The sequence below is a fragment of the Botryllus schlosseri genome, chromosome 12 (genome assembly GCF_051294905.1).
Source record: "Botryllus schlosseri isolate E-star chromosome 12, Bs_hap1, whole genome shotgun sequence".
NCBI lineage: Eukaryota > Metazoa > Chordata > Ascidiacea > Stolidobranchia > Styelidae > Botryllus > Botryllus schlosseri.
In genome coordinates, this window is record NC_137247.1 from 11297962 (window position 1) to 11311977 (window position 14016).

Sequence of the window (14016 nt, forward strand, 5' to 3'; positions counted from 1 at the left end):
TGAAATTTTTTGTTGGATGATATTCGCCAAATATCACATACATCTGAAAAATTTCGCCCTAATCCTAATGCGATCGCGACCCAAATTTATACCGCTCGCCAGCCATACTTGGTAGCTGAAGTAATCCAACATGATTATCGATCATACTATGGGTCCATTCCTTACAAATACAATCTATTACATGTATACAGAGGTGGTCAGTAACGAAGAACTTCAAATTATTCAGAGTACTCAAGTCGATTTTGTCTATTTGTACTATACACTTTATCACGTATATATGTTTTGACTATAGTATACTTCTATTTCTGCTTAGGTTTTTTAAGCAAATATATACATATTTTAGAATTTGGATGTTGTAGAGCACAAAGTAGTTTCGGGATATCTACTCATTTAAGAATCAAATTGTCATATCGACTGGTAACTGAATACACTTTATAAAATTACAGCAACTTGTAGTGGCATTAAGTCATCTTGCTTTAGTCGTGAAGATGCACGCTGAAATTTAGGAAGTACTCACCTTCAATCGGCTACTATACAAATATGGGACGTCTCGACCAAATCTATTTTTTCAAGGCCACTTACTCGAGCACTTTTCAAATGTTCATTTTTTATTTCCACGAGAAGTAGACTTGACATGTCACCACCTTTCATTGTAGTATAGTAGAAATTTACGGTGTTACTTCTTCCTCTGCCGGGTATAAACCATGAATACTCCATCATCTCTGCATGACTGTTCCTCTACCTCAGCATAGGTTTACTTTAGCTCAGCAATTGTATATTAGCCTTGTGCCTTTTCAGATACGGTCCCTGCTATTTCAGCGTCGGGCCAGACCATAACCCGTGGGTCAGTGGTTCGCCATCCCTGATGTAGGGGAATGATCCCAGGAGATATTCGCAATGACTTAGCTGCTATTTATGGATGTGTGCAATTTGGAATTCAATATATCGATCGTCAAGCAATGACAATCTACTGTACAAAATATCAAGTATTTTTCCCGTAAAAGATTCGACGTGGAACGTAAATATACGCTGAAGTCAATAAAAATAGCAGACCAAACTTATCCTTTATTACAGGCAGTCTCAGCATTGATCATTTCTGCTATATTATAATGTATATCATAGCATTGTACGGGTGAGATAGCTACTAGTTCAGGACTGAGAGAAAGGTATAAGCGTTGTGCTTTTGAACTGACCAAAATTGATAAAAAAGCAATACTGCATGTTCGTATACAGCCATGTACATTGTACAGTTGAAGGATGAAGGCATTATGGTACATAGTTTTGAATCAAGAGTCCATCACAGTTTTTCAAGTTTTAAAGTGCGATCTCTTGCTCATAGTTTGCTGGCCGCTTCTTCTTCTGTCAACTTACTATCTTCGATGCCGTTCGCGGGTTCGTCCATGGTAAATGCCTAAGAAAACATCATATGAAAAATGTCTTAAAACTGTGATGATAACATCTCAGAACTTATCAGATGGTGAACTTCATCTAAATTTTATAATGAGATCGCATGGCCGTTTGCAGTCCTGGTGTACTTGCAAAACATTGCCCGTTAAGGTGGCGGTAACAAAGAAAGTATGTCGCGCCAAACAGTGGATTTAGCAAATCTAAAATTTTAATGATGAGCACACAATTTGTGCGAAGAAATTCAGGGAAATTGGTGTGAGGTGTTAGAGTAGGCCTTGTAAATTAAAGAATTATTGCAGCATCGGGGCTGTATCTTTTTATAATCACACGATCGTATCAGGTATCACGAACAAACGCTGATGACGAACGTACCCCATTCACTAGTTTGCTGTCAACGTCGCCGCCTTGTGATTCGTTCTTGCTTCGTAATAGGGCACTTCTCATCGAGGGCATCTTCCAAAACACAACTATTGGATTGACCAAGTTGCTTAGGAAAGTCACAAAAAGCGTGGCCTGAAATTAAAGAGAAATGTTGTATGAATCAGAGAAAATGAGCATACTAGGCTTTAGTGGGGGTTATCAAGTCAGACGCTATACGCGACTAGGGATGGTGTGAACGTGAGGTTCACTTTCGCGTTCTGTGTGTGAAATGTGAACCTCACAAATTTAGAGGTTCGCGTTCACAAACGAACCTTGGTAGGTCCTGCACTGTGAACCTTTTTCATATTTTACAATTTTCACGACTTTATAACATCTTCGGTTGAAATTTATTGCATTTCAACTGCGTGTGACTCGATGCATGACGCTGGCAGCATAAAATAGCAACACTAAACGAGCATGCACCTTAACACTCTCGGCTGTGAGCTTGACTCGCAATCACACAACATCAAGAGCGAAATACGCTACATGTGGGTAGTCAGCGAATGATGCTTATTCAACCAATCAATGGCATTCATATCGTTGTCTAACGTAAAAAATCTACCAACCGTATGGGGTCAATCTCGATTTCATATGTTTAGTGTAACATAAAAATCAAATCCGTGCGATCGGGGTGTTGGCTACTGCTGCATAACTTGTTAATGGGGTAATATCGGTAGCAAAAGTATAAAAACACGTTTACACTCTGCTCAATATCAACGCAGTCTGGCCTAGACCGTAATTGCGTAAGCTTATATTACCTTGCAAGTTCTCGTCAAAATTGTTGGCAAAGCGACGGAAGATATCAATTTTATGGGATTATTATATCATTTGATTGCCCCAGTTGATACATTTGACGACATAAAGTCAGTATATACTCCAGCATAGTGGCGCTGTGTGGCCCGAGTCGTCGCTAGGTAGGCTATCTTGTACGTACGTCGTACATTAATATATCACGTCACTGAAATGTAGGGTTGGAATTAGCAATATTACGTCACGTGACGTCATGAGGTCCACACCATCCCTATACGTGACGCCGACAAGCCCGCAGCAAAGGCGGGCTTCTTTCTACCCTTTAATATAGTGACCCCCAACCGGTGGGGAATTCCCCATTGGTGGGGAATTCAATGGTTTCTGGTGGGGAATAGACGCATGTGTTAAACATTATATATACCTAACAGTCTAAACTAAATATTTACGGAGGCACATGCGCGATTACCGTTACCAGTTAGTTAGCAGCTGTTCTGGCCTCTGGAATGTATGTATCGAGAATTATATCGAGTGCTGTACACAAAAAACATTTTTAACTATGGATAACTAATAACGGCGTCACAAATGCATCCAGCACAACCGGTAAGACGTGAAATAAAGCTTTCGGTAAATTTTGGGGGTTACCGGCATCGGTTCACAATACGTTCTATGTTGCAGTTATAGGCGTATACTGGTGTGGTTTTGTGTCGTGTGTACTCAAACAACACATAGCTGCTCCGTAATGACAAAAAAAAATTAGTAGTGGCGAATCAAGACTCGTAATAAATCTTAAGTGGGCAATGAAGAAAAATAGGCTGGGAACCCCTGCTTTGCACCAAGCAGTGTTGGTACCAACTCATTTACATCAACTTCTACTCACAAGTCATTTCGATTGAACGTACATTTTCACTCAAATCAAGTCAAGTCATTTCAGATTTTTCCAAGTCCAGTGACGAAACTTCTTAAAATAACCCAAGTCAAACGAGAACATTAAGAAAATGTCACTCGAATCATCGCATCGATATTCCTTTCCCGATGCAAGTCGCTTCTTGCAATACATTTGTGTATGGTTACCATACTTCCAGATCCGAAAAATAGGACTCGGGGAATTTATACATGTGATTGTGATTCTATAGGTGGGTCAACCTTTACGCGCGGCAGTTCCAGAACAAAAAAAAAGTTTTTTCACGTGTAGTTTGTATCGGGTTGATCTTTGGTAGTCTTCGCTGTCCAGTGTCTATTCGCCTAAAATTCAGAGCAAAAAATACGACAGCATGCGAAGAATGGGGACATTTTGGCGTCCTCGGAGGACATTATACTTTTTTTTGAAAAACAGAGGACAAATCCTCCTAAAAGAGGACACATATGGTATCTCTACATTTGTGTAGCTTGAACCTTTTATTTCTGTGGCGATGTGATGATAACTCTTATACTATAGGTGCCCGAAAACTAGTTACGAAAGTAGCCTTGTAACATCATTCAGCGATAATGCTTTAAATCGAACTCCATTCATAAGCAAAGTCAATCGAACTTACGTGGAAGGCGTTGATCAGATACGGGTTGCACTCCACAGTCATATAATCGGCAATCATCACCACGGCAACGGGGATCGTACAAACAATATAGATAGCCAGTAAACAACGCGACAGCGCGATGGCGTTGCATTTGCCTGATTTGGCGGTCAGTTGCTTGACAGACTCACTGAAATAAACACATCAACGTTAAGGTATCATGTCATGGCTGGACTTCCCTTGACAGAATTCTGGCTGCCTGCTATCAGCTACTGATGCTTCCGGATAGCATATACGCCCGTCACCCATGGCCATGACCAGCCATGTTTTGACATTTGAGGATCCAGATGCCAGAATTGACAAAAAAACTTTGAATTAAAATTTTGAAAAATTGGATTTTAATAATGTTTTTCAAACAACAATGCCAACAAAAAAATTGAACCGGACAAGTTTCAGGCGAAAAAGCCAAAAATAAATAAACATACCTGCCCATAACAGTGGATATAGTATGACGAAATAGAACTTGCAAATCGGTATTATTTGGTCATATAAGTGCGTCTGTCGACCCGTTTTTTACGAGCTGAGTATCGTTATCACCGTAAGAAATGCCTGGCCTCGGATAACGTACCTTGCGTTGACTGTCATATGAAGAACGACGTATATAGCTACGACTCCTAGCATTGCTGCCAATAGTAAAACCGTCATCAGAAGAACATATGTTTTTGTGAATGGAAATATCGGGATGGAGCATTTGTTTTCGCAGTAATCCACGTCTTCCGCCGGGTCTACAAAGAAAACATATTCCACTGTCTTTGTTACATAAGTTTTCGGACAGATGGCTGCAATCCTCTGAACGGTGGCGTGCGGCACAAAACGAAAGATTGCATTTCCGAAGTGGATAAGTAAATCGAGTGAATATAATAAAACACCAATACCCATCCACGAATAGAATTAGCCTAGAAAATGCTGCAACGTATAAGTGCGGGACCCAAGCGTTTTTAAGAATGGATACACAGAATTCCGTCAAGACCAAATGGTGTCAAAATCGCGATAGGATCGCAGTCGCGAATGTACTTTTGACCATGCAAATTTAACGTTTCGAACAGTAGTCGTTTTGGGGCTCATGATATCACACATATAAGCAGCGCGTCTATCGAATATCTGCATCCCCTTTATAATTAATTTGTGATAACCAAAATGAAATAGTGAATACACGCTTTATCGTATCTGTCTTCGTGTACTTACTCTTGCAGTCGATGCAGTTCCATCCTGCTAATGGTGGTATAAACAGCGCAATCGGAAACAAAAAGACCGTTAGAACGATGAATATAATTTTTTCTTGGCTAATTTTCGCATTTCCAAGTCCATTAGATAGTTCGGTCAACCTAAAAAAAAAAGGTCTGAGTGTAGGAATAACAATAGTTCGACCGCGGTCTAAGATATGAGTTGAACTATTTTGATTGCCATGAACGCTGAGACATGAAATTTAAGGAAGTGTAAAATTATGACATTTATCAGCTTCCGGAACAGGCGATTTGGCGTAATGTACAATGCATAAATAAATGAATATGGTCGAGTAGCGAGTATAGGAAGATTTATGAGAGGGATTATAACAACCAAATATGTATAGTTCTATATTTCCAGATAACAACACATTGAAAAACCTCAAAAAACAAGTATCGTTCGTTTTCATGTCTTGGATGACCTGCTGGATTCTATGAAAAAATATATGGGTTGCGACATCAGCTGAATCACTGCTGTAATTCTGGATGGAAAGGCCTGTAGCAAGCCTAAATAGCATAGATTCTGTGTTATTACAGTTTCAATGCTTGTATGTCAACGCGGGAATTGTGGTCAAAGTGCTTCCGTCAGCATTACACAAGCGATATGTTTTGTCATTGTATTCATGTCAGCAGCAACCACCACCAGACTATATATGTCAGGCGCCAGCGACAGTGGTGGGCAAGTCGACAGATGACGGAGCGTTCTTAGAATTACTCGCTTTTATAGCGCGAGATTCTGAGTGGAAGTCGGAACACGAATGAATGATCACTATTGATAAATATAATATAAGATCTTTAAAATCTGCTGTTGGTTGTTCACGCCCAATACGCAATGCGGAATGTTTTTTGATGATACGTAGATGCTTTCTAGGTTAGCCCTAATTTATTTCGTTTCATTTCTTTAGTGTCCACTGTCCAGTCTCGCCGATCTCGCTCAGAAAAGGTCAATGTGTGATTTTCAACACAGTATCATTTAATTACATTATATTAAACTTTGAAGTTTACCGCACAAATTAAGGCCGCAAAACAAAGTTTTGAAATCATTGCTTTATTCAACTTTCGTGGTCATCCTTTCACTTAAGTATGCTTATTTGATTAATAGAATCGACGACTGTTGACAATTGAAACCGACATTCATCAGAACGACGTGGACGATGGACATTTTCACAACGCGATCGCGACAAAAAAGCATGCACATTTGCACAATGCGAAACTTACAAATGCAATCCGAAATGCATGGTGGCGGTGATCTGAGGTGCCATCGACAACATCCATATTCCACACATCACAAGAATCCAGATGCCCGCGTGCGTATACATAAGGTGCATATCGAAACTGCTGAACCAGAGAAATTGTAGGCCGCCGAGAAGATCGAACACTGCACAGTACACACAAATGAAGCTGATTATTTTAAAGGCACCTATAGTTTTACAACGACAATGAACATCACTACAGGCTATTATTTAGACGCGTTTATTAAAATCACAATAATATTACTCCCACAAAATCAGGTTAGCCTAATTGATCTCGAAATTGCGATGTTGTTATATAGTGCCAAATTGTTACTGATAGCTATTTGACATGGCGGTTCAAGGACACCCCTAAAATCTGCTAGATAGAAGTGGAAGTAGTCTAAAAACTTCGCCAGCTGCGTGAGTAGTGCAGTAATCAGTTATCAAATATAGCAATCACCTGCAAGCAACCCGATGAAGTATGTCAGCGATTTTCTTTGCTTCGGCTTCCTGCATATCGCCACAAGAACCGCTATGTTGAGGAAGATGATAAGTGTGGCAACCACCGCCGACAGCGTGCTGTACGTGCCCCGCTCTTTGTAGTTCACCGACTGCAGCAGGGGAGCAGGTGGCTCTGCGTACACACCCCCGCCGATGCCGTAATTTTCCGGTTCCGCCTCCGGTTCAGCCTCCGGCTCCACGAAAGGATTCGAATATCCGGTGCACTGGTAGATTTTCCATTCTCGAATTAAGACTTCCGGTCCTCCTTGTGGTTCTCCTTCCGGTTCTCCTTCTGGTTCTCCTTCTGGTTCACCAAACGGATGTCCCGCGAGCGGGTCTTCCCCGAACGGATGGAGCACTCCGGGCGATTCTGGCTCGACTCCGGGTAATTCGCCTTCCGGTTCTGGCTCGGTTCCCGGTAACGATCCAAAAGGACCTCCCCATGGAACGGATTCGGCCAGGGGAGGCGCTGCAATAATGAAACATCCGTGAGATGACGATGGGGTATCGAGACTTCGTGCCAAAGAGAGGTATAGTCAAAGTAGTCATCGTTGGTACTCAAGTCGTTTTCCGCACAAAAAAAGTTGAAGTATGGATTTTCAGGTAAGTAAATATGTAAGTATAATACTATATCCATCGGCCTATAGTTTTGCCTAAAAGAATAGAGACTATGAAGTAGGAATGATGTGAAAGTGAGGTTCCCGTTCGCGTTCTGTGTGTGAACCTCATGAATTTAGAGGTTCACGTTCACAAACGAACCTTGGTAGGGTCTGCACTGTGAAACCTTTTCATATATTACAATTTATTTTCAAGTCATTATAACATCTTTGGTTGAAATTTACTTCGTTTCAACTGCGGGTCACTCTATGCATGGCGCTGGCAGCATAAAAAAATCAAAATTGAACGAGCATGAATCTTGATAATCTCATAAATTTTACTTGCTTTGTTACAAAAGTTTACTCAAAATATCCAGCTTTCGTTTGTGAATATTTAGTGACTCTCTGCTGTCAGCTTGACCCGCAATCACACAACATCGAGAGCGAAATACCCTACCTGCATAGGTAGTCAGCGAATGATGCTTATTCGACCAATCAACGAAATTGATATCGTTGTCTGATGTAAAAAATCTAGCAAGTGTACTGGGTCCATCTAAATTTCATATGTTTATTGTATCATAAAAACAAAATCCGTGGGATTGGGGTGTTGGCTACTTCTGTGTAACTTGTTAATGGGGTGATATCGGTAGCAAGTATGGAAACCCGTTTTACACTCAACTCAATATCAATGTAGCAATTCTCAGACGCCGAATACATTATCCGGCCAGGCCTAGTCCGTTGAGGCGTAAGCTTATATTCCCTTGCAAGTCGTTGTCGAAATTGTTGACAAAGCGACGGAAGATATTGATATTTTGGGATTATTATATCATTTGATTGCCCCAGTTGACACATTTTAGAAAGTCAGTATGTACTTCAGCATTGCGACATATTATGCTGCCCGAGTCGTCGCTAGGTATCGTGTACATTAAGGCCTATATCACTTCACTGAAATGAAGGTTTAGAATTAGCAATATGACGTCACGTCACGTGACGTCATGAGGTTCACGTTCGCGTTCACACAGAACCTTTCAAAAAGGTTCACGTTTACACGACCCTGAAGCTTTCAGAGGTGCACACCATCCCCACCATGAAGCAGACGTGATACGAAGAAACCTTAAAACGGTAAAGTAGAAGTAGTCTAAACTCATAACTGTTGGAGTAAGTAGTGCAGGTGGGCAAAACCTACTTGAATATTTCAAAAAATTACAAGTACTTCGTTACTGAACACCTGTCGCATGTCAACCCTCAATCCGTGGGTGCTTGTGTGCGTGTTGTTGTTCGTATACTATAGTTCACATGGTGTTTTTCGACTGCAATGGTCGTTAACACCAGTCCGATATTCTTTATTTTTATTCCGTAGCTGCCGACTTGTAGCACGGACCATTTCTATGCTTTTTTAAGACACCGTTTACAAGGTTCAGAGGGCGAGGAGGATTGTGTGAGTGTGTGTGTGTGTGTGTGTGTTGCTTGTCCGTGCGAAAGAGATGCGGATCATCTTTGTAGTCCATCGAACGGACGTTGTGGCATGAGAGCTCAACCCAAAAGTCACTTATTGGTGATATTCATTTCAATTATTCAGTTCATTGTGACTTGCGTATTACATTTTGCATTGTGAGTCTTCACCGAATGAAAGTAATCAAACCGCTGATCATGGCTATTGCACTTATCAGTTCGGAAATGGAGCTTGTCGTAAATTAGGATCTCAACAAGCAGAATAATACTTACGTGTATTTTCAGTGATGGGTGGAGTTGTGACTATCGTCGTAGTCGTACTGGAGATACTGGTTGCTGGAAGACTGGATGCGGGCACAGTTTCCGGGTTGTCGTATCCGTCGTAATTCACATCATAATAGTAATCGTCAGCCATGGTCGCTTGTGATATATTATGATCCGATAAATATCATGAATTGGTAGAAACCTGCATTGAAAAATATTGCCATAATTGAGCATAGGCTATATAATCAGATTCCGATGTCAAATACTATTTCACACCCATAGCTAACATGCATCAGCTATCCTGTCCGTAGAGATACTGGTCAACACGAGGAATCAATAGTAATTGGATACATCGGAGTGTATTAGCTTAAAATAGAGCATTCGTCTTAATATTTATGATAAAGTAGTGAAGTAGAGAGATTGGTAGATTTTCAATATTTGTTGAGGGAAATGATCAAAACGAAATACCTAAAATATGATTGACGTCAATACTTTCTAAAATCAGTCCATAAAGCTGTCAGAAACGTTATCGAATATGTGCGAAGCGTGCATGCTTGCAACGCGGTATTGGCTCAAAACCAAATGCATAGGACTGGTGGCATGCAAAAATACGTGTTTGGCTACCGATTCTCTGAAATTTTACTCGATCAGTTAACTGCAAAAGGAAGTGTGCCTATAATCATAGAGATGATACTGTGCTTCGTAATTATGATATTGATTATCATCAATCAGCGATATCTGTTAGGATAAAAGTTGGTTCGTCATGAGAAATCATGTTTGATTCGAAGTTACAAAATAATCGACGAAAACATGCAATATTAAATAGCTGAAACATTACCTCCTTAAAAACGAAATTTAGATTGTGATAACCATTTTAAAATCCACGTATGAATGTTTTATTTCACATCTATGGATCCACGCTTGTGAAATTTGAACACGCGTATAAGACAGCGCGAATCGCGAAATCACTAAGAAAACAACAATACCATTAGGAATATGCGATGCGAGGCAGTTGAAACAATAAAACGGAAAATTTCGAAGCAATTCCCTCTTACGGCCGAACCGAAGAGCCTCATTCGCCCGGATATCCTACTGTTGGCCTGTACCAATACCACTGTAATCCTCTGATACCACGAGTGGCACATGTTATAAAGACAATTATATCCTAACTGATATCTTGTAAAGTCTTTCTACCTATATTACTTATCAAAACATACCACTGCAGACAGAAGATAGGTGGGTATCGAATTCTCATCCAAATTGATACATGAACCTGAGATATAACTACATAAAGAATCTTATTATTTGGTCTAAGATTTGCCGCGTCACGTCAATTAATGGCTTAGTAAATCGTATCAGCCATGCCAAATTACACGATGTACTGAACGAAATCGCTCTAGGGCTGCAGTCTTAAATACGTGATCAGTGAGCCGTGCAGGAGCATTTTCGTTTTGATTTCTAGGCCGTAAATACATTTATTCTTATTGTGTTTTTTCTGCAAGTCACCATGATGGCCGCGTGTTACAAGCGTTCATACGATACACGGTCCCGGTGCAATTAGCGGGTCATTATCGCAGTGACGGAAAATGCCAGACGAAGGGTGATTCAAGGGAATATCTGCTTAGGGTGTGGATACGCAAGAAATCCGATTGCGCGCAGAAGGTTTTTTTTCGAAAAAAGCTTGCGGGATAAAAAATACATTGCGGTGATGAAGTGGACTAATGGTGACGCCATAAATACATTGTAGTCACTACGCAGGACATACGAAATCAAACGAAAGCGCCTTCAACTAAAATGGCCGCTGGCCTCATATAAGTGAGTGGGTCTGTGCTGGTGGACATCAGAATATTTAACGAACATTAATCTTTTTCGTTTTCTTGGCTTGAATAAAGCGACACGTGAATGCTGTCGAAAAGCAATATATTAGTTGACGTTATATATTATTATGTTTGTATCACAGACATATACAAAACAGCGCATTTGTCAAATTAGCAATGCCTCAGTTCACCAATTATGCCAAAATTCGATTATGTGACGGATTTAAGATTAGTTCTGGAAATCTGGACGAAAGAGTAGGAAAATTATTCATTTTTTATTGTCCATGCACGAGACGAGTAAAGTAAGCAATTCGTGTAATCAACGTCCTAAATACGCATGCCAATTCAAGTATTCTGCACGACTTTGTATACGTGAAATATTAGATATTATTTCGAAGTATCGTCCCATAAATCAGTTTGAAACAAAGCCCACCGCAAGTTTCTTGTCTGATAATGTTGAGCAGATCAGGCGCGTGAATTCCACCCGTTCATACGCCGCGCGAATTTGCATACTATAGTCCAAATATATTCCGAGTAAGACCTGGTGCGATCGTTATATGTCGTTAAATTCAGCCAGTTTATCATTCTACCGATGGATTTTCATGACTATATTGACTATCTAATCGCCGAACTCATACAAGTCATGCTGTTGCCTGTAAATGATCCATATGCATTTATCTTAGAAATTCACACGCTCTGTGTCATTCCGACTTCGTGATTTCACCTTTTTTCTGTTGCGACGTCGAAGTCGTAGTGTTGTTGTCAATTAGGGTTGTATTTAAAACAAGTGGCTTTTTAAAACACTTTGTTTAAAACATGTTTAAACAGTGTTTTGAACAAAGTCCTTTAAAAAATTGTTTTTTTTTGTTGTTATAAAATTATTCCTTAATTGTGTAAATACTTTCCAAAAACCTGTTGTATTGGCCTATACGGACAATTACCACCGATATAAAAGACGGATATCGATATGGGATGGTTGGAACCCCCCAAATAGTCCGTTCGACAGCTATAATACAGATATTTCGTCAAAGGAGCTATATTTACCCTATATTTTCAATTGTCAATGTCAATCAACTATGACGTCACAATCGAATATTCGTGACGTCATGGCTTAAAAAATCACAATAAAACACATGGTTTAAACAAGGGCCTTGTTTTAAACATGTTTGTTTTAAATGCAGCACTACTGCCAATGGAGTTGGTGTTTTCGGCCGAACAGCACCGAAGTGCATCGGGTAATGTGTCTCATATCTCGAACTATCCCTAGTACCATTAAAACCGCAAAGCGGCATGCTCGATGAAATAGGTTCATATCCGCCCTTGACCGATTGTCAGAATTCGCTTGAAGACTCTTCAATGTTTTGCTCAAGACCGCAATAATCATAAAGCAATCCACTTGAAGGCGCCTACACGAGTGGACCATTACCACAAACAGAAAGATTACGCAGGGTTTCGAGCCGACTCTGTGGACAATAAATTTGAAGATGTAACAGTTTTGTTTGTATATGTGTAACTGGAACAGTAGTCGCGGAATACTTCAACAGAAATAGCTTCGCACTGAATGTCGACGTCATAGTGACAATATAAGTATAGATGACGACGGGTTATTTGTGATCGGTTGGTGTCTGACCGTGTTCAATTTCGAACGATTTCATTTTCGCGAGGATTCACTTGATAACCGAGTCGACTCTATCTTGGTTGGATATCGGTTCCAAAATGAATTTCAATACTACAGCCTCGTTGGCCCCCCTCTCTCTATATGTATGTATTGTACACAAGTCCATTCTGTTCCGCAGATAAAACGCATTTTTTCGATGAAAACTTCAAGTCGAAAGGTCGAGTAGGCTATTTTTCATTATGACGTCATCAAATAGCACGGACGAGTTCAGTTCAAGAACCCTTTTTGCGATTACAAAATGATTAGCCCAGTGGTCGGCAAACCCCGACATTTGTGGCACGCGAGATGATTTTCCATGGCACGCCAAATGATTTCACCCAAACTACATATCGAGAACACGTTTTTGCAAAAAGTGAAACAGAAGTTTTCAAAATGTACAAAGCTCGTATGCGATCCAAAATTATTTCACAAATCTACATAAAATAGAGTCTTTTAGGGCAGATTTTACTTATCTTGAATTTCTCCACGCTTCGCGCGATTTCTTGGAACCTGATTTCTTGATTATTATGTGGGAACCGTCAATAAATAAATATGTATATAGAAAATGTTTTTAAAAACTATGGAAAAAACTATCGTACAGAAATTAGTCAACTGTATTAGCAGTTGCGAAAAAACGTCAACCGAATATCGTATGAAACCGTTTGGACGCTTTAGTCTAAGAGTGTTCACTGTGCCGCCCTCGGGAGCGCAACTTATGAACCAGCGTTAGGGCGCTGGGAATTTTCACGCTGTAGAAGACACTATACCTAGATATAAAGTTGCAGACAACATGTGACCATGCGACTCCCGTGCGGTGTATGCGTTGCCAAAACGATTGGCGGCGCATGCTGGCCAAAACGTTCGACATTTGATATGTCCACTGTCAAGTGATCAGCGCCGAATAGACCAGCGCCCACAGCGTGAGCCACAGGTATCAAATGAGACCTGCCGAGGAAAATAATGAGCCCCGGGTCGAAATGCGAATTTGGAATCGTATTCGTTTCCCTTCGCGACCAATAACGCGAGAATCATTGGCGTAACGGGTGCCGTTGCCAGCTGCAGAAAAATGGTTGGCGTATGGTATTCCTTGCTTGAAACGTTAAATAATAATACATTGAATGTTTGGCAC

The 14016-nt window shown here is 40.4% G+C and overlaps 1 protein-coding gene across 1 annotated transcript; it reads right to left on the reverse strand.

Annotated features, from left to right (window-relative positions):
- Nucleotides 1-1080: 1080 nt before the first annotated feature.
- Nucleotides 1081-10666, reverse strand: LOC145452317 (sphingosine 1-phosphate receptor 2-like). The gene is made up of 9 exons (XM_080330523.1): nucleotides 10252-10666; nucleotides 9423-9615; nucleotides 7061-7570; nucleotides 6587-6746; nucleotides 5331-5470; nucleotides 4714-4870; nucleotides 4110-4275; nucleotides 1780-1920; nucleotides 1081-1411 (listed from the first exon to the last, which is right to left on the reverse strand). The coding sequence occupies exons 2-9, from the start codon at nucleotides 9562-9564 to the stop codon at nucleotides 1334-1336; spliced, it is 1494 nt and encodes a 497-aa protein (XP_080186649.1). The 5' UTR covers nucleotides 9565-9615; nucleotides 10252-10666; the 3' UTR covers nucleotides 1081-1333.
- Nucleotides 10667-14016: the final 3350 nt, after the last annotated feature.